We start from the raw sequence: 21,408 nt of genomic DNA, 5'->3' as shown, positions 1-21,408 counted from the left end.
GTTTCCCAGTTCAGCTAGGGACAGCTAGAGGCCCCACTATATCCACAGCTATTCTCTCAAAGGGCTCACTGATAATGGGTAAACATTTCAGGGGAGCTCAGGGATAATCTTAGGTCTTACCCACTCTTTGGCATGCACGACAGGTTCAACAATAGTCAGCTACGGCTACTTCCAGCCAGTAGAAGTTCTAGGTCAATCTATTGTGTGTGCGTGTCACCCCCTGATGTTCTGCTATTGGAATATCATGTGCAATCTGTAGGAGTTGTTCTCTGTATGCCCTGGGCACTATAAGCTGCTTGCCTGCTGTCCAGGGCCTATCAGGATCAACAAGATTAGTCTGTCTGTACAGCAAGCCCCCTTTCCATAGGATACGATCTTTATAGGTTTCACTGATTGGTTGACCATCCCTCTGCCTCAGGGCTTCCAGGTCAGGGTCAGAGCGCTGTGCTTCCTGAAAAGCATGTCTCTGTCCTATATCAGTATCCATATCTGGAAGGTGACTCTGGCAAATCAGGATCAACAGTCTGATCAGTAGGTGTGTTGGCTAAGTCTGGCTGGTCCATACTTACAGCCATGATCACGTAACTAGTGCTGCTGGAAGCACTGGAACGCCTCCTCCTGTTGCTTGGTCAGCTAGTCCCACCTAGGGTTACCATATGGCTCCAGAAAAAGGAGATGTAGAACAAAAAAAGTGAGAAGGACGAATGAGGATACCGAAAATTATATTTATTCATATAAAATGACCCGACACGGCCGTGTTTCGGCCCAAAGGCCTGCGTCAGGGGTCTTTAACAACCTGGAGTAGTATGATGTAAAATGTGCACGGTGAAAATATAATATAGCAGAACTCTCTTGGGTCTCCTCTCCTCAAAAAAAATGTTTTTACGTGATAGCCAGGAGCAAGCCTGATATGCTCCTCTCCTAAAAAGCATGTGCAATTGCCAATTGCTATTAAAAAAAAAAAAGGAGGAAAAGATTGAGGCAGTCTAGGTTTTACTTCCATTGCTTTCAAATGGAAGCAAAACCCGGACTGGATCAATGTGTCCGCCTTTTTCTGGAGCCATAGGTTAATCCTAGTCCCACCTGGAGTGGCGCAGGAACTGGAGAGGTGATCTCTGCTGCTTCTGCTTGTTGGGCTGCCTGGGCTGACTACGAGTCACCATAGCGGAAATGCTGACTCCGTTATCAAGAGTAATGTTCATTGTCCCATGTCGGTCCCACACAGGGGTGTGCTGGTAAAATTTTAACAACGGGCTCTCTCTCTGGACATAGCCGGCCCTGAAATTTGGGGGGAGGGGGGAATACATGCCTCTCTCTCCCTCCCTTGTGCAGGCACACTAGGCATACCTTTGCCAAGCCCAACCAGCCAATAAATGGACTGCCACCATTCTCTGCTGCTTATTTCTGGCTCTGAGCAGCATGATGGAACCTTCTTGCGCTTGCATGAAAAGTCCCAGCCTGATGCTCAGAGTCAGAAACAAGGAGCAGGGAGCAGCAGCAGTCTATTTACTTGGCTGGTGGGACCAGCATCACTGCCAGCAAAGTAAAAGAGAATTCAGGAGGGGGCCCAAGCCTACATTTTGGGAGTCAGTTGTTAGAATAGCCATGGGAGGCCTACTTTAACAACCAGCTCCCAAAATTCTTAAAAACTTAACAAACGGCTCTCGCGAGCCCGTGAGAGCCCGCTCCAGCACACCACTGGTCCCACACAGCATTGGTACCACCATGTTTTTCATTATGCCTACTCTGTATCCAGACTTGGCTTTAAAAATAACTGGTTACATCACTGCAGGCATTTCCTTTATCTGTGTTAACTAAAGAAAGAAAGGTCAATTCTTTGTAACAGCTTAAAACATAACATGCACCACCTGCTGGCCCAACTAGAGAAATACAGTTCAAGAATTCAGGCTTAAAACACACTGTTCTGTCATAAATATTATCCCCCTTAGGAAAGGTCCTGGATGCCCAAGGTCATAATAATTTTATTTCTGTGGATTACGTAACCTTCTACATCCCTTTCAAAGATTCTATTGAAGAAGTGATATCTATCACCAAATCTGGTCTAGACCTGATGGAGAATTGGGCCTCCAGCTTTAAACTAAAATTGAACAGAGAGAGAAAATGTTGTTATTATCTAACCCTCACTGTGTCATAAACTGTCAAAACTTCACAGTTGATAATTTAACTTATCCATTGGAGTCCCAACTAAAGGTACTTAGTATAATAATTGTTTGCTACATGTTATTCAACATCCAAGTCCAAGCAGTCATCACAAAAACCTTTAAAGTAATGTGGAAACTAAAAAGAATCAGGCATCTCTTCCCTAATGATATGTTTAGAACCTTAGTACAAACCTTAGTATCATCACACTTCGATTATTGAGATGCCATTTATGCTGACTGTAAGGAATTTACCTTGAAAAAAAAACTGCAGACAGCTCAAAATACAGCAGCCAGATTAGTCTACAAGGCTAGAGATTTGAAAGTACAGCCCCTTTGCTTATAAAGCTCCCATTCAAAGCCAGAATAACATCCAAACCATGTACATTTGTTTTCACAAGTCTGTGGGCCCTGTTTACTAAGGTGTGCTATTGTTTTTACCGTGTGCTAAAAATCAGCGCACACTAATGCTAAAGACACCCATAGGAATATATGGGTGTCTCTAGCCTTAGTGCGCTGAAAACGCTAGCGTGCCTACAGCATGGCTTAGTAAACAGGGCCCTATATGGCTTAACCCTGATTATATGCAACCTTTAATTAGAACATAAGCACCGCCATACTGGGAAAAGACCAAGGGTCCATCAAGCCCAGCATCCTGTCTCCGATAGCGGCCAATCCAGGCTTCAAGAACCCGGCAAAACCCATTAAAAAAATATATATATTTTAAATAATGTTCAATGGACTTTTCCCTCAGGAATCTGTCCAAACCCCCTTTAAACTCTGTAAGGCCAGCTGCTGTCACTACATTTTCCGGCAACGAGTTCCAGAGTCCAACTACACACTGAGTAAAGAAAAACTTTCTCCTGTTTATTTTAAATCTGCCATATTCTAGCTTCATCTTGTGTCCCCTGGTTCTATTGTTGTTTGAAAGTGTACATAAGTAATGCCACACTGGGAAAGACCAAGGGTCCATCGAGCCCAGCATCTCCCCCTTCACAATGCTCTCCCTGGTTCAAGAGATTATCTAACCCTCCACTATCCCAGTTGCAAAAATGTGATCTACAAGGCAATCTACATGTCAGGATTCCCTTACTTCTGTACCAAATGGTGGAATTCCCTCCCAAAATTCATCAGATGGGAACCTAATTATTTGATATTCTGGAAATATCTTAAAGCCTCTCTGTTCAAGCAATTTCTCATGAATGAGCATAATTAATTTAAACCCCTAATTGTACAGTTATTCCAATTTCTCACTTCCATTCTAATTATTATTATAAGTGGATGATTATAAATTGTTACCTTTTTGTGTCTAGCATTCATTTCCATATTTCAAATTAATATATTCAATCCTCATTTCCTTTGTTATTAGTACTTAACATATACTATCCCGCATCACTTTTTATACTGTTAATTACAATAAGTTGTTAGCCAGATCGAACCTGATCTATTGGGATAATGTGGGATATAAATGAAATAAATGAATAAATAATTGCTTGTTAAAAAAGCCAATTATTTGCACTTATTGGCTTGTTCTATTAAATTGCATGAACAATTTTAGGCAACTTTTATGTAATCAGGAGCGTTAATGTAGGAAAGGCCAGGTAGTTTGCCATACTATTGACGTAGTTTTACCTTAATGTACGTTCACTGAAAATTATGCAGAACAATTAACTGCAGCCGTGGAGGATAATTTTATAGCAGGACACTAATGTGAAAAGTCCAGATAGGTACTGATTTTATAAAGGTAAAATAAAAACATATAACAATCTTCAGTAATGTGTAAATCCTTTGTTCCATAGAAGGTGTAAATGTACTCTCTGGGGGTAATTTTATGAAGACCTTTTCACACACACAGACACACACACACACACACACATATATTTGTGTTAATGTTTGTGTTTTATGTTTTTATTTTTGATTATGTTTGTAGTGATGTGATCCCCCGAGAACTTCGGATTGAGCAGAACAGAACATTATTTACTACTTCTGGGGCTGCCTTAAGTGTGATGGTTCCATGCCGGAGCTTTCTCCAGCCATCTCAGGCCATGAAGGGTTAAATGATTTGGCCAAGGCCACAAGGAGCTGCAGTGGGATTTGATGCTGAGCCTTCTGGTTCCCTAACCACTGCCCTAACCATTAGCCTACTCATCTGCCCACATGTGTGTAAAATACTGCTTGAAAAATCCCCCCCCCCCCCCCCCAAAAAAAAGGGCAATGACAAGAATGGCACACTTTTACATGACTCAGGGCTAGGCATGTTCACAGATATATTAAGTCACAACATTCCTGCATTATTTATAAAATACATGCATACATTTCTACTTAAAGCTAATTTTATAAACCATTTCACACTTTAACCACTGTTTTCTACACATAAAAGGTCATTTATAAAAGTGGCTTATGCTTAAAACTAAGTATGGTGCAATTAGGTGAATTCTTGTAAGCAATTCTAGGTGTGTCCAGGGAAGGAGACTGAATGGAGTCATGATTTACACAAGTATTTTACTCACTAATATTCTTGTCTACATTAGGATTTGTGCTCGTGGGTTCATTTCAGCTGCAATTTCTGCAAGATTTGTGCTGATATTTTACACGGTAGCAGAAGAGAGGGTTCAAATATACACAAACAAGAAAAGCACAAATGGGCCTTGAAGGAGCAATCAAGAGTCCTTTAATAAATACACCCAATACGGGCCGTGTTTCAGCGTATGTGCATCTGCATCAGGGGGTTTGAATAGGTGTAAGTGTATATTTCTCAGAATGTCAAGTGCATACAATCACAGGAATTGCATCAGGGAGTGCCTCAGCGCTTATATATTATCAATTTGCAAATGGGTAGTAAATCACAGATGGAACTGTGTCTTGATATACTATGGTGGCTTTAGAAAATAGGCTGCAAATAGGTGCTTTTTTTGCCTTTACACATCGGGTTTATTTTAGTTGCAATTTCTGCAGGATTTGTGCTGGTATTTTATAAGGAACGCAGATGCCTATGTTCCTCTATAAAAATAGCCTCAATATTGACACCTATTTGAACTCCTCATTTAGAAGATCTGTTATAAAGGTACCTAATGCTATGAATTTATCTTGTTGGGTAGACTGGATGGACCATATAGGTCTTTATTTGCCATTATCTACTATGTTACTATGTATTTTGTGAAAGTGGAAAGGAGTAGGGTTGTCGATGGGTCTTCCAACAATAACCACAGTTAATCAAGTGGGTAACATCAAAGATATTTACTTGTCAAAATCCTCATGGAGGCTCAATGTAGAGCCTTGTTTCGGCATTTACACCTGCTTCAGGAGACTAGAAACATATAAAAAAAGGTACAAAGAACTAGTTATGTATAATATATATATATATATATATATATATATATATATATATATATATATATATATATATATATAAACAACCAATGCAGAGCATGAAATATATACATAGGTAAAAGCCAATAAAAATTCTATACCAAGGAATTGTTAAATGAAAAACTTCTTAAATGAATAAGAGCCACATAAATATGTGTATTTTCTAACAGGTGCTTAAGTTGGGAATCCAGGAAGTTGCCTGTTATAAAGTCACATAAATGCCTATCAGGCTCATTTTTAAAAGAGATGGACATCCATCTTCCGACATAAATCGGTACTTGGACGTCCATCTCTCAGAGACGTCCAAATTGGTATAATCGAAACCCGATTTTGGACGTCTCTAACTGAAGTGCTTCGCAAGGACGTCCAAATTTCAAGGGGGCATGTCGGAGGCGTGGTGAAGGTGAGACTTGGGCGTGCCTAAGATTTGGACGTCTTTGAGCCATAATCGAAAAAAGCAGAGACGTCCATGACTAACACTTGGACGTTTTCACCCAGACCTGTTTTTCTTACGAATAAGGCACAAAAAGGTGCCCAAAATGACCAGATGACCACCGAAGGGAATCGGGGATGACCTCCCGTTACTCCCTCAGTGGTCACTAACCCCATCCCACCTTCAAAAAAACATCTTTAAAAATATTACGTGCCAGCCTAAAATGTCATACTCAGGTCCATGACAGCACATGCAGGTCCCTGGAGCAGTTTTAGTGGGTGCAGTGCACTTCAGACAGGCGGACCCAGGCCTATACCCCCCCTACCTGTTACATTTGTGGAGGAAACAGCGAGCCCTCCAAAACCTACCAGAAACCCTCTGTACCCACATATAGGTGCCCCCTTCACCCGTAAGGGCTATGTTAGTGGTGTACAGTTGGGGGTAGTGGGTTTTGGGGGGTTGTGGGGGGCTCAGCACACATGATAAGGGAGCTATGTACCTGGGAGCAATTTATGATGTCCACTGCAGTGCCCCCTAGGGTGCCCGGTTGGTGTCCTAGCATGTCAGGGGGACCAGTGCAATACATATGCTGGCTCCTCCCACACCCAAATGGCTTGGATTTGGATGTTTTTGACATGGACGTCTTTGGTTTCGAAAATCTCCGAAAGTCAAAGACGTCCATGTCTAAGGACGTCCTTGGTATTTTTGAAACGACAGATGGACGTCCATCTTTTTTTGAAAATACGGTTTTCCACACCCCCAGATTTGGACATTTTACAAAGACGTCCAAATCCCAACTTAGACGATTCTTTTGAAAATGCCCCTCAATGTGTCCTTTTAAAATACCAACACTAATATGGAGCTCACTGCATTTATTTATATCTGGAAAAAAAACAGGTGGAAATACTCTGAACAATTTGAGGCATATTTTCAAAGCACTTAGACTTACAAAGTTCCATAGGAACCTAAGGAACTTTGTAAGTCTAAGTGCTTTGAAAATGAGCCTCTTTGTGGTTTAAGATCATATTCCAAAAACACTTTTCAAGAAGTTAGATATTTCACTGCTTATGGCTTTTGGTTGGGCTTGTTGATACTATAGAGTTGGCTTTCAGTAGCTAAGGAAAAGCACCATTTATGAAAGTCTCATCTGTTATAATTTCCTAGATTTGAAAGCCTGGATCAGGAAATGAACACCCTGGCAGCTCGAATTGATGATGTAAACCAGGCATCCAATCATTTGATTGAGAGTGGACATCCAAGTAGTAAAAACGTAAAGCAGTGCCAAGACCAGCTGAACACAAGGTACATCTGATCAGAATTATGCTGTAGCTAAATTAGGCTATGACTTAATTTGAACATTACAACAGTTTTCTTTTCAGTTATAATAAATATGCTCACAAAACCTCCTTTAGGCTTCTGTGATACCTAGTATAGTATCAAAATGTTTTTTTTCCATAGATACTATGTTCACTAATTATTTTCATATCATTTGGGTCTAGTAAAGATACCAAGAGCATTTCTCAGTTTGGGAGAGAGCTGAACAAGAGAAGAAATTAGGTGTGTGGGGGGGGGGGGGGGGGGCTGTGCATCAAATCCTTATCCCTCTGTGGGGCAAATAGGGTATATGTGTTGAGTCTAGGGGTATGTACGCACCTGTCTCTGTCCCTTATGCACTGTATCAGCTGGCAATAAGGACTACACCTGAGAAATCCTTCCAGAAGCTCATGCTACACGATTTTCTATAGGTTTGTCACAGGCCCTTAGTTGCTAGCACCTGCCTAAAGATGGTGCCTTGTGTACAAATATGTTTTCACCATAGACAGGCAAGTTAGCAGTGACCTAATTTCCTCTTTCAGGAAGGCCATTAATCCAGTGTTGACCTGGTTTTCACAAATTTAGGGAAAGAAGGCACATTTAGATGTTGCGGTTCAAAAGCTTCATCAAATTCAGAAATCAGGAGAAAGTTAAAAGGTTTTCTTTTAGCATGCACTTGTAGTAGCTGTGTTGATTCTGGAGAAAACTGGAGTCTTAGTAGATTGCATTATTTTTTAAAGCATTGCTGAAGTGATACTTCTTGGTCCTTCAAAATGTATCATAGCTTGCCAACATGTTGATTAACATTGTCTAAAATGAACTTCTCAGTATGCTAGTTTCTATCCTATTGCACAGTCTTGTGAGAAAACACGTCAACCCTTGAAATCTTTAAGTTGTTATATAGTGGGGATAAAATAAATTCCAATAAACTTGGTTAATATATACAGTTCTTTATGGAAGGATCATAATTCTTTTAAGAGTAGTATAGTAATGTTTCAGTTCTAATGGTTTTATTTTAGGTGGAGACAATTCCAGAAGATGGTGGCTGAGAGAAGAAAAGCTATAGACTCTGCATTGAGTCTTCATAATTACTGCTTAGAGTGTGAAGAAACCAAAAATTGGATCCTTGAGAAAACCAAAATTATTGAATCAACTCAAGACCTAGGGAAAGACCTGACTGGGGTAATTGCCATTCAAAGAAAATTATATGGCATAGAACGAGACCTTGCTGCCATTGAGGCAAAACTCAACAATTTGCAGGAAGAGGCTCAGAGGCTTGCAAGAGAACATTCATCTCATGCCAAAGACATCCATAACAGGCTAAAAGATGTCAATGATGCCTGGAATGACTTACAGAAGACCTTACAGAGTCGAGAGGCCTCACTTGGAGAGGCCAGCCAATTGCAGAAGTTCTTGCAAGACTTAGATGATTTCCAGAGCTGGCTTTATAAATCTCAAAAGGCAATTGCTTCTGAAGATCTACCCAACTCTTTGCCAGAGGCTGAACAACTTCTTCAACAACACCTTGCAATCAAAGATGACATTGACCAACATGAACGAGATTACCACAGTGTCTTGGATACTGGTCACAAAGTAACAGATGGGCAGACAGATCCAGATTATCAGCAATTAGAGCAGAGACTCAAGGGAATGGACACTGGTTGGCATGATCTGAACAAGATGTGGGACAGTAGAGAAAAATTCCTTTCTCAGTGTCTGGGTTTTCAGCAGTTCTCAAAGGATGCAAAGCAGGCAGAAGCAATTCTCAGCAACCAGGTATGTGTCTCACAGCAAAATGTTGATGCTGATATTTCTTTGTTTTCTTTACTTTCCACATGCACAATGAGAAAGTGATAAAAGAAAGTTACCTTGCCTTTTACTGTGCATCTGTAGAATTAGTGGATATGAGTTGACAGAATAGATTATAATTCAAAATTTATGTACTTTCATATACAACTTTTACATGTGCTGAACAGAAATCAAACCCAATAAATCACTTATATGTCCAATAAGTTTCAGCATTAGTCGAGGTCCAAATAACACACCAACTATACACCCTGCATTAATATATCATATCATACAACAGCATCTTACTCACAAACTGTTGACCTCAGTGGCAACTCATTTCATTTGGCCCACTCAATCTGCGGCTTGCCTGCCTCTTCATAGGTCAACCTTTAGGTAAATTATTTCATTTTCTATTTCTATTTTTATTTCTCCATCATAATTTATTTAAATTTATATTGTGAAACTCTTAAAATGTTCTTCTAAATATTTATCAAATATGCAAAATTGCACTTATGTCGAGGTGCTGTGGGTGGTGTTCAGTGTGTATGATCATTATGGTGCAGTATATGGGTGTTTGGTTACTATGCTTTGACTTCCTCGAGGTAGAATTTTCAGAACAGAAAGGTCTTGAGTTGTTTTTCAAAAGTTTGTGTAGGTGCTCAGTGTTCTGAGGGTTTTGAGTAAAGAATTCCACCATTTGGTGCTTTGGTATGGAAAGCTTGCTGAATATACCGATTTGTAAGAGAGTTTTTGACATTTCGGGTAATGGAGTTTTAGGAAGTTTCTAGTTCCAGTTTTTGTGTTTCTTGATAGTAGACTGATCATGTTAGTCTTGTATGTTAGGACATCACCGAACATTATTTGGTAGACCTTGGTACATAGCTTAAAAGTTATTCTCCGAGGACAAGCAGGCTGCTTGTTCTCACTGATGGGTGACATCCACGGCAGCCCCTCCAATCGGAATCTTCACTAGCAAAGGCCTTTGCTAGCCCTCGCGCGCCCATGCGTACCGCGCATGCGCGACTGTCTTCCCGCCCAAACCGGCTCGTGTTCGTCAGTCTTCTTTTGTCCGCGCTCGGGATGGTCATGTTTTGCCGCCGTTTCGTGCCCCTCAAGTTGACCTCGCGCGTCTTCGCGATTTTCACTTTAAAAAAAAAGAGACCGATCAGGTCTTTACCCCTTTCCCGTGTTCCAGCTTTTCCCCAAGCAAGTTTCCTTTCGCTTTCGGGAATGGCCTATTTGGCCTCGGTACGGGTTTTTTTCTCCCTTCCTTTTGGTGCCTTTCGTCATCATTGCGAATTTTGATTTCGCCGGCGTGATTTTTCCACCCATGTCATCGAAGTCTTCCAGCGGCTTCAAGAAGTGCACCCAGTGCGCCCGGGTATCTTGCTCACTGATAGGCATGCTTCGTGTCTTCAGTGTCTGGGGCTGGGCACGCCCGCAGGCCTGTAGTCTTTGTGCTCTTTTGAAAAAGAGGACTCAGGTAGCGAGATTGGCCCAGTGGAACTTGTTGTTCTCGGGCTCTTCAACGACAACAGCACGGGACTCGTCAAGTGCATCGACATCGACAGCATCGAAGTCTTCGACCTCTGCATCGGCATCGACTGCATCGAGGCTTCTACCTCCTGCATCATCGGTACCGAGACATCGGAAGGCTGCGTCGACGTCGGTGGTACCGGGACCTCCGCTATTGCTGATGTCGTCGGATGGTGGTGCTTCGTCTTGGAGTGCAGATGAGGGCTGTCCATTCCCTTGCTGGTGGCGGTGAGCCTTTGGGGGGTCTCCTTCTGCCCTGGGGCTCCTGCGGTACAGCCCCCCCGAGATCGACCTTCTTCGGCCTCGGCCCGAGGAAGCGACGGTTGGCTTCTACGTCCTCCTCGTCGGTACCGGGAAGCTCCGGTGACATGCTTCGCTCTAGAAGTCGAAGAAGCATCGACACCGGTCTCCTTCCGTCTCGGTACCGAGAGCTCTGTGTCGCCGAGGGAGTCGGCACCCAGTAGGCATCGGCATCGGGAGTACCGCTCACCCTCTATTCAGGAGGTGTTGATGCGCTCCCCCTGGACAGGCCCGGAACCCGCCTCCACGCCCGGAACAGAACTCTGACCTTGACGCCTGCATCGGCTTCTCAGTCTTTCTCCACCGCCGCTCGCATGAGAGTCTCCGGGCCGTTCTTCCAGAGATTCTGGGAGAGCTGTTGCGCCCTTCTCCTCCGGTACCGGGGGTGCTTGCGCCACCGGTACCGTCGGGTGAGGCGACAGCTGGCCCCCTTTGCCCGAGTGTGAGGTCTCGTATTGGTACTGCTTGCGGGGGTAACCGGCTACGGCCACCTCCCAGGCAGACTCCCCGACGATGTCGGCGGCGGGAGCTTCGCCGATGCTGGGAGAGGGAGGTCCACCTCCGACGCTCCTACCGTGGCCGTGTTTCCACGGAGTCGAGTCGGGCACGGCTTCAGACGCAGGTTCGTGAACTTGTGTCTGATACCGATGGTGAGGCCTCGTGGGAGGAGGAGGAGGAGGACATCAGATATTTCTCTGACGAGGAGTCTGATGGTCTTCCTTCTGACCCCACTCCCTCCCCTGAAAGGCAGCTTTCTCCTCCCGAGAGTCTGTCTTTCGCGGCCTTTGTCCGGGAGATGTCTACGGCCATCCCCTTCCCGGTGGTCGTGGAAGATGAGCCCAGGGCTGAGATGTTTGAGCTCTTGGACTATCCTTCTCCACCTAAGGAAGCATCCACAGTACCCATGCATCATGTCCTAAAAAAGACATAGCTGGCGAACTGGACCAAGCCATTAACTAATCCCCACATTCCCAAGAAGATCGAATCCCAGTATCGGATCCATGGGGACCCAGAGCTGATGCGCACTCAGTTGCCTCACGACTCTGGTGTGGTGGATCTGGCCCTAAAGAAGGCTAAGAGTTCTAGAGAGCATGCTTCGGCGCCCCCGGGCAGAGACTCCAGAACCTTAGACTCCCTTGGGAGGAAGGCCTATCATTCCTCTATGCTCGTGGCCAAGATTCAGTCCTACCAGCTCTACACGAGCATCCATATGCGGAACAATGTGCGACAGTTGGCGGACTTGGTGGACAAGCTCCCTTCTGAGCAAGCCAAGCCGTTTCGGGAGGTGGTCAGGCAGCTGAAGGCGTGCAGAAAATTCCTGGCCAGAGGAGTATATGATACCTTTGATGTTGCGTCCAGGGCCGCTGCTCAAGGTGTGGTGATGCGCAGACTCTCATGGCTGCGTGCCTCCGACCTGGAGAATAGGATTCAGCAGCGGATTGCGGACTCCCCTTGCCGAGCGGACAACATTTTTGGAGAAAAGTTCGAACAGGTGGTAGAACAGCTCCACCAGCGGGATAACGCTTTCGACAAATTCTCCCACCGGCAGCCTTCAGCATCTACCTCATCAGGTAGACGTTTTTATGGGGGAAGGAGGGCTGTTCCCTACTCTTCTTGTAAGCGTAGGTACAATCCTCCCTCTCGCCAGCCTGCGGCCCAGGCTAAGCCCCAGCGCGCTCGCTCTTTCATCAGCAGCGTGCGCCTCAGCAAGGCCCCACGGCTCCCAGCAAAAGCAGGGGACGAGCTTTTGACTGGCTCCAGCAGAGCATAGCCGACATCAACGTGTCCGTGCCGGGCGATCTGCCGGTCGGGGGAAGGTTGAAAGTTTTTCACCAAAGGTGGCCTCTTATAACCTCCGACCGTTGGGTTCTTCAAATAGTCCGGCAAGGGTACACCCTCAATTTGGCCTCGAAGCCTCCAAATTGCCCACCGGGAGCTCAGTCCTACAGCTTCCAGCACAAGCAGGTACTTGCAGAGGAACTCTCCGCCCTTCTCAGCACCAATGCGGTCGAGCCCGTGCCATCCGGGCAAGAAGGGCTGGAATTCTATTCCAGGTACTTCCTTGTGGAAAAGAAAACAGGGGGGATGCGTCCCATCCTAGACCTAAGGACCCTGAACAAATATCTGGTCAAGGCAAAGTTCAGGATGTTTCCCTGGACACCCTTCTTCCCATGATTCAGGAAAAGGATTGGCTATGCTCTCTGGACTTGAAGGATGCCTACACGCACATCCCGATATTGCCAGCTCACAAGCAGTATCTGCAATTTCGTCTGGGTACACGTCACTTCCAGTACTGTGTGCTACCCTTTGGGCTCGCCTCTGCGCCCAGGGTGTTCACGAAGTGCCTGGCTGTAGTAGCAGCAGCGCTTCGCAGGCTGGGAGTGCACGTGTTCCCTTATCTCGACGATTGGCTGGTGAAGAACAATTCCGAAGCAGGAGCTCTACAGTCCATGCAGATGACTATTCGACTCCTGGAGCTACTGGGGTTTGTGATAAATTATCCAAAGTCCCATCTTCTCCCAGTACAGAGACTCGAATTCATAGGAGCTCTGCTGGATTCTCGGATGGCTCGTGCCTATCTTCCGGAGACAAGGGCCAACAATCTGCTGTCCCTCGTCTCCCGGGTACGAGCGTCCCAGCAGATCACAGCTCGGCAGATGTTGAGATTGCTGGGCCACATGGCCTCCACAGTTCATGTGACTCCCATGGCTCATCTTCACATGCGATCTGCTCAATGGACCCTAGCTTCCCAGTGGTTTCAGGCTGCTGGGGATCTAGAGGACGTGATCTACCTGTCCACGAGTTTTCTCAAATCCCTGTATTGGTGGACGATTTGGTCCAATTTGACTCTGGGACGCCCTTTCCAAATTCCTCAGCCACAAAAAGTGCTGACTACGGATGCGTCTCTTCTGGGGTGGGGAGCTCATGTCGATGGGCTTCACACCCAGGGAAGCTGGTCCCTCCAGGAACATGGTCTGCAGATCAATCTCCTGGAGTTACTAGCGGTCTGGAACGCTCTGAAGGCTTTCAGAGATCGGCTGTCCCACCAAATTGTCCAAATTCAGACAGATAACCAGGTTGCCATGTATTACATCAACAAGCAGGGGGGCACCGGATCTCGCCCCCTGTGTCAGGAAGCCGTCAGCATGTGGCTGTGGGCTCACCGTTACGGCATGTTGCTCCAAGCCACATATCTGGCAGGCGTAAACAACAGTCTGGCCGACAGGTTGAGCAGGATTATGCAACCTCATGAGTGGTCGCTCGACTCCAGAGTAGTGCGCCGGATCTTCCAGGTGTGGGGCACCCCCTTGGTAGATCTCTTTGCATCTCGAGCCAACCACAAGGTCCCTCAGTTCTGTTCCAGACTTCAGGCCCACGGCCGACTGGCATTGGATGCCTTCCTCCTGGATTGGGGGGAGGGCCTATTGTATGCTTATCCTCCCATACCTCTGGTGGGGAAGACTTTGTTGAAACTCAAGCAAGACCGAGGCACCATGATTCTGATTGCTCCTTTTTGGCCGCGTCAGATCTGGTTCCCTCTTCTTCTGGAGTTGTCCTCCGAAGAACCGTGGAGATTGGAGTGTTTTCCGACCCTCATCACACAGGACGAAGGGGCGCTTCTGCATCCCAACCTCCAGTCTCTGGCTCTCACGGCCTGGATGTTGAGAGCGTAGACTTTGCCTCTTTGGGTCTGTCAGAGGGTTTCTCCCGCATCTTGCTTGCTTCCTTGGAAAGATTCCACTAAGAGGAGTTACTTCTTTCTGTGGAGGAGGTTTGCCGTCTGGTGTGACAGCAAGGCCCTAGATCCTCGCTCTTGTCCTACACAGACCCTGCTTGAATACCTTCTGCACTTGTCTGAGTCTGGTCTCAAGACCAACTCTGTAAGGGGTTCACCTTAGCGCAATCAGTGCATACCCATTACCGTGTGGAAGGTAAGCCGATCTCAGGACAGCCTTTAGTTGTTCGCTTCATGAGAGGTTTGCTTTTGTCAAAGCCCCCTCAAACCTCCTACAGTGTCATGGGATCTCAATGTCGTTCTCACCCAGCTGATGAAACCTCCTTTTGAGCCACTGAACTCCTGCCATCTGAAGTACTTGACCTGGAAGGTCATTTTCTTGGTGGCAGTTACTTCAGCTCGTAGAGTCAGTGAGCTTCAGGCCCTGGTAGCCCAGGCCCCTTACACCAGATTTCATCATAATAGAGTAGTCTCCGCACTCACCCTAAGTTCTTGCCGAAGGTAGTGTCGGAGTTCCATCTGAACCAGTCAATTGTCTTGCCAACATTCTTTCCCCGTCCTCATTCCTGCCCTGCTGAACGTCAGCTGCACACATTGGACTGCAAAAGAGCATTGGCCTTCTATCTGGAGCGGACACAGCCCAACAGACAGTCCGCCCAATTGTTTGTTTCTTTTGATCCCAACAGGAGGGGAGTGGCTGTGGGGAAACGCACCATTTCCAATTGGCTAGCAGATTGCATTTCCTTCACTTACGCCCAGGCTGGGCTGGCTCTTGAGGGTCATGTCACGGCTCATAATGTTAGAGCCATGGCAGCGTCGGTAGCCCACTTGAAGTCAGCCACTATTGAAGAGATTTGCAAGGCTGCGATGTGGTCATCTGTCCACACATTCACATCTCATTACTGCCTGCAGCAGGATACCCGACGCGACAGTCGGTTCGGGCAGTCAGTGCTTCAGAATCTGTTCGGGGTTTAGAATCCAACTCCTAGGCCCATTTTTATTCTTTTCCAGGCTACACTCTCAGTTAGTTGGATAAATTGTTAGGTCAATCTCAGTTATGTCCTCGCCGTTGCAAGGCCCAATTGACCATGTTTGTTGTTTTGAGTGAGCCTGGGGGCTAGGGATACCCCATCAGTGAGAACAAGCAGCCTGCTTGTCCTCGGAGAAAGCGAATGCTACATACCTGTAGAAGGTATTCTCTGAGGACAGCAGGCTAATTGTTCTCACATACCCGCCCGCCTCCCCTTTGGAGTTGTGTCTTCCCTTGTCTTTGTCTTGCTATATACGGGACTGACGAACACGAGCCGGTTCGGGCGGGAAGACGGTCGCGCATGCGCGGTGCGCATGGGCGCGTGAGGGCTAGCAAAGGCCTTTGCTAATGAAGATTCCTATTGGAGGGGCTGCCGTGGACGTCACCCATCAGTGAGAACAATTAGCCTGCTGTCCTCGGAGAATACCTTCTACAGGAATGTAGCATTCGCTTTCATTCTTTGATCAAGAGCCAGTGTAAGGCTGGAGTAGTGGCCTGGCTCTGTCATAGTGTGGTGTCCCAAAACTTAGTCTTGCAGCTGTGTTCTGGGCCGTTTGCAGCCTTTTCAGGATTTGTACTTTGCATCCAACATGTAGTCAGTCCATTGCAGTAGTCTAAGTTTGTGAGTATTGTTGCTTGGACTAGCTTGCAGAGCACTGTTCTGGGGAAATAGTTCCTGATCCTCCTCAGTTTCCACATCGCTTGGAACATCTTGAATATCACATTTGTGGTTTGGGGTTGGAATGTGAGTTTCTGATCAATGACAACTCCCAGAAACTTCAGGTTTTCTGAGAGGGGATAAGAAGTTCCTTCTATGGTGATGTTGGGGTAAGTGGTGTGGTTGTAAGGGACTGTTATGACTAGGAATTACGCTTTGTCTCTGTTTAGCTTGAATGCTGAGGCCCATGCTTCCATTGTGTTTAATCCTGTAGTGATTCTATCCATTATGTCGTTCAATTCATTGTCAAAGGGTATGCATATGGACACATCATTGATATAGATGAATGGGTTTATGCCTAGTCTATGTAACAATTTGGCCAATGGTGTCATCATTTTAATTTGATACAACCTGGTGGTCGGGAAGCTTCAAATCATTTGAGGACTGTTTCTCCTACTCCGATCTCATCCAGAAGTTGTATAGGATTTGATGGTCTAACCATGTCGAATGCCACGAAATGTCAAATTGTAGGAGTAGGATCTTCTTCCCTGCTAATTTCTTTTCCTAATGTTGGCAGTGAGTGTTGTTAAGCCATTTCGGTGCTGTCTGAAGCCTGATTGGGAGCTGTGGAGTATTGAGAACTTTGGTCAGATGTTCCATGAGTTGCTTGGTGACTGTTCCTTTCATGAATTTGGCTATGGCAGTATGGATGCTATTGGTTTATAGCTTTTGATATCGCTTTTGCTTAATTTCACATTTTTAGATATTAGTGTCAGAATGATATTGCCTTTCATTTTGGGGAATTGCCTCTGATAGCATAGCTGCTATATATGTGAGTTGTTTGATGTACTTTGTGAGTGCTTTTTTTAGTAGAGAGTTGTGGCAAATGTCCAGTGTACAGTGAGCTTTGGTGAATTTTGTTAGTATTTGATGATGTGTTTTGTGTCCTGGGTTTGTGAATGAGGTCCATGCTCTGCCTCCACCTCTGCTCATCATTTCTGATTAGTTCGTCCATGTAGGTTTCCAGGTCTCTGCCGCCATCCAGGATTCTTTTCTAAGGGTAGTTATTTGGTTTCGAAATAGTGAGCAAGTCATCGCTGTGTTGTGTTTGCTCATTTTTGCTGTCAGTGTTTTCATATCTTGTAAGCCACACTGAACTCTTGAGGTATTTGTGGGTACAAATGTTAATGTAATGCAATGCATCCTAAAGCTGAACTTTCCCACATGCAAAGCCCATTTCTAGCATGGCTGTAAATTTGGTCTTTTTTATAATTTCATTTTTTGGCCATGGGCTAATGTTAACATTAGCACATGGCCACTGAAAAAAAAATTATCACAGGAGCCCTTACCTCCTCCTATATAGGAAAAATTGAGGGCTCCCACATTTAGTCCATGTTAACCAGTTAGTGCATGGTAATAACCAGTTGGTTAATGCTTTTAAGCCCACTTTCCACCCATGCCACATTTCCTCCTAAAAATAAATAGAAAAAAAATGATTACCGCATGATTGCCATGCACAACAAGGTGAATGGTGTAAATCCTAAAGCGTGTAAAACATTTTTAGGGGGGCAAAAACAGGAGACTAAAACAGGTGGTTTCTTTTGTATCGCTACTGTCCATTGTGACAGGCTCTCTTGGCTCCAAAGTTTCTCTCCGTCAATCTCGGGGGCATTGGATACACTTCACATAATTTATGCCCAAAACCTGACCCCTGAGGCAGGCGTTATTTTACGCCGAAACACGGCCCGTGTCGGGTTATTCACTAATAAACACTCCTGTTGTCTCAGTCTTGAAGGCACAGTGTTGCTTTTTTGTTTGTTTACATTTGTATCCCACATTTCCCACCATTTTGCAGGCTCAATGTGGCTTACATGTTAACCGTTAACGGCGTTAGCCAGTTCTGGTCTGAACAAAGACATTATGAATGATACAAGTGATATTATGGTGGGTATAGATACATGTATGGTTAGTAGAATTAGGGGGAACTTAAAGAGGGAGAGGGGGAGGAAGAGTCAGGTATCACATTTTTTAAAATGCCGCTCCATAGTAATGTTACCCCTGCAGCAGACTACAGATGTAATCACCTGCTAAAAATACATCCCATTAATAGTGATTGCTTTGGCAGGAGCTAGTGAAACTTGCTCATTCATTTTTCTCCCACTTTAAATTACATACTTTATGGCTGATTCTTAAAACACAAAGAGCTATTTGCACAGCTTCAAATGTCAGCCCAGCACAACATAAATATTATTTTATACCAATCTTAACATAAGCCAAAAGATGAATCCATTGTAGATCAATACAATGGTACATGCCTAAAGGAGTGTAATTTCCAAGAATGTTGGCACCCGATATTCAGCCCACGGGCTGAACTAACACTGGATACTCAGTGCCTTGGCATACGTGGGTCCTGGGACTGAATATCTGGGTATGTCCTCCAACCCAAAAGTTAACCAGGTACCAACCAATATTCAGACCGATGCCCAGTTAACTTGGTGCATAAAGTTAGGACTATTGAGTAGTAGCCCACTCAGGAGCTGGCATAAACGTTTGTGTACAAAATAGGCATGGACACATTCTTTTTATAAATGATGCACATAATCCACCCATGATCCACCCAATCTCTGCCCCTGCATATGCCTACAGGTGGATCATATAAAACTACGAGTGTTCTGGTCACTTTCCCCAGGATTCAATATCGCGCCTTGATTTCCATATAGAAATCAAAGCGTATTCCATTACAATGTGCATAACTTCATTATTTATCAAGCCAATCAGCACTGATAATTGGATGTTAACAAGCAATTATCAGCACTAGTTGGCATTAATTAGACTTTATGCGCACTACTTGCTAAGCGTAATGCGATGTGTGTAAATTGTAAGTCGCACAGTTGAAAAGTGGGCATGGTTATGATGGGCGGTTCATGGGCATTTCTAAAATCAATGTGCGTTGTTGTAGAATACACCCACTCACCTCGGATTCTATATAGCGCACCCAGAGATCAGCGCTGAAATTGGTGCGAATTCTATAACAGTGTACATAACTTAACAAGCTGAGTGCTCATAACAGCAGTTAACAAGCAATAGTGATCACTAATTGGCACTGATTAGAATTCAGGTGCACAAGTCGCTAAGCGTATTCTGTAACAATGTGCGCTGAACTTCTAACTTTACACCAAGTTTCAGCAGGTTAGGCATGGAAATCGATGCTAAGCGTGATTCTATAAAGGATGCAGGTCCTTTATAGAATTGTGCTTAGCGCCAATTTTTTTTCGGCACCAAATTGTGAGTGCCATTTACTGAATCCAGTCCTAAATGTATATGCTAAAATATGCTTTGTATAAGGGGACTACTGTATGCGGTAGCCCCCTGCAGATAAGGCCACAATAAAAATAATTCTGGCATGTTAAATTTAACATAGATCTGTATTCTAAATAGTTGGATGCCTAGTAACTTATGACCAAAGTATTTACCAATTTGTGGAAAATTCACAAGGGTAGATTGCCTGGGTAAATTTATCACCTTCTACAGGGATGTAGTTAACTAATAGTATGCTGAAATTGGCATATTCTCAGTTAAGTGCAGGGAAGGTAGTTCCATGGACCTCCTTCCTTTCACCTTACTGGCCCTTCCTCTACTACCTTTTTTCCCTCCCCTCTGATAAAAAATGTTCCAATCCCTCCTTCTCTCCCAACTTTGTATTCCCCTCCTTCATAAAAGAATGTTCTTGATCCTACCCCTCCCAAATTCCAACTTCAGTCCCCTCCACATATAAGAATATCTCTGATCCACTCCCTAAAAAAAGGGTCTGACTCTGACCCATACCACCTTCGAAACATTTCTAATGAAAGAATAACCCCAATCCCACCCTACCATCTTCAAGTCACCTCCTGATAAAGAGTGATTCTAATGTTGCTGGGCCTTTCTCTACTTACTGATCCATCCTTTTCACTCACAACTTCCTCCTGATATAACATCCTGGCCCCTTCCTTCTCAGTCCCTGTACTACATTGGAAATCCCCAGGCCGAGTTGGCAGGAGGAGAACAACATAAAAACAGAGAACCGGAGGATATGGTGGTAATCAAGGTTGTCAACTTAAGAACATAAGATAGTATTCTGAATCAGACTAAAGTCCATCAAGCTCAACATCCTGTCCCTGACAGGAGTCAGTCCAGGTCACAAATACCTAGTAGACCCCTTAAAGTAGATCTATTTCTCATAGCTGATCCACAGTGATATGCAATGGCTTCCTCCAGAACATGTCCAAACCTCTTTGGAAGTGCACCATATTAGTCTGCCTGACTTCATTTCTGCTTAAGAGCCATAGAGCCTAGTTGATCTTTGATGACTTCCTCACACTTCTTTATTATAACTATCTTGAGTACTTATCCCATGCTTCTTGAATTTTGTCTCTGTTTGTGTTGCCACCATCTCTTCCAAAAGGACATTTAATGTATCCACCATATTTAGATGATATTAGGAGTATTTCCTTGACATGTCTCCTTTTTATTTCCATAGGACTACACCATTGTTCATGTTGAACTTCCTAACACTTTGGAAGCTTCAGAAGCTGGCATCAGGAAACACGAGAACTTCCTAGCATCCATGGAAGCGAATGAAGAGAAAATCAATGGGACGATTGAAAGTGGAAATAAACTCATTGCTGCAAAAAATATGTACTCAGATAAAATTAAGGAAAAAGCTGATGCCATTGAAAAGAGGTAATTTTTATCATTAGACAATCAAATTTCTTTCTTTATATATTCTTGTTTCCTTCTTTATTAGATTTTATCACTCCAGATAGCTTATCTAGATGGCACATGTATATTTGTTGGCCAGGAGGACTGGAGAGAACTCTTCCTTCAAGATGTACCTTCAGGGCTGCTACTCTGGCTGGCAAGATCATCAGTGAGAGCCATTTTCTTTTCCTCCCTAGGGTTCAATCCTTACGCACTGTGAATGTCTGACCCCAGATGATCCATCGGACAAGAAATTTGACCTTGAGTTTCAACCATGGGCTTGGTCCCAAACTCTTCCATGTAAAGACAGATTTGTAGGTTTAATACACAAGAACATAAGAATTG

At 44.6% G+C, this 21,408-nt stretch overlaps 1 protein-coding gene across 2 annotated transcripts in view; it reads left to right on the top strand.

Moving 5' to 3' along the window:
• Window positions 1-21,408, top strand: part of SPTB (spectrin beta, erythrocytic) — a 239,980-nt gene that overhangs the window by 136,992 nt on the left and 81,580 nt on the right. For both annotated transcript variants that reach the window (XM_030214005.1, XM_030214006.1), the window contains exons 15-17: window positions 7,126-7,263; window positions 8,295-9,051; window positions 20,843-21,045. In XM_030214005.1, coding sequence (XP_030069865.1) covers window positions 7,126-7,263; window positions 8,295-9,051; window positions 20,843-21,045 — 1,098 coding nt within the window. The remainder of the gene's footprint in view (window positions 1-7,125; window positions 7,264-8,294; window positions 9,052-20,842; window positions 21,046-21,408) is intronic.

The sequence above is a fragment of the Microcaecilia unicolor genome, chromosome 9 (assembly GCF_901765095.1).
Source record: "Microcaecilia unicolor chromosome 9, aMicUni1.1, whole genome shotgun sequence".
In the NCBI taxonomy this organism is placed as follows: Eukaryota; Metazoa; Chordata; class Amphibia; order Gymnophiona; family Siphonopidae; genus Microcaecilia; species Microcaecilia unicolor.
Note: the sequence above shows the minus strand (reverse complement) of the source record. Positions and strands in the feature narration are given on the sequence as shown.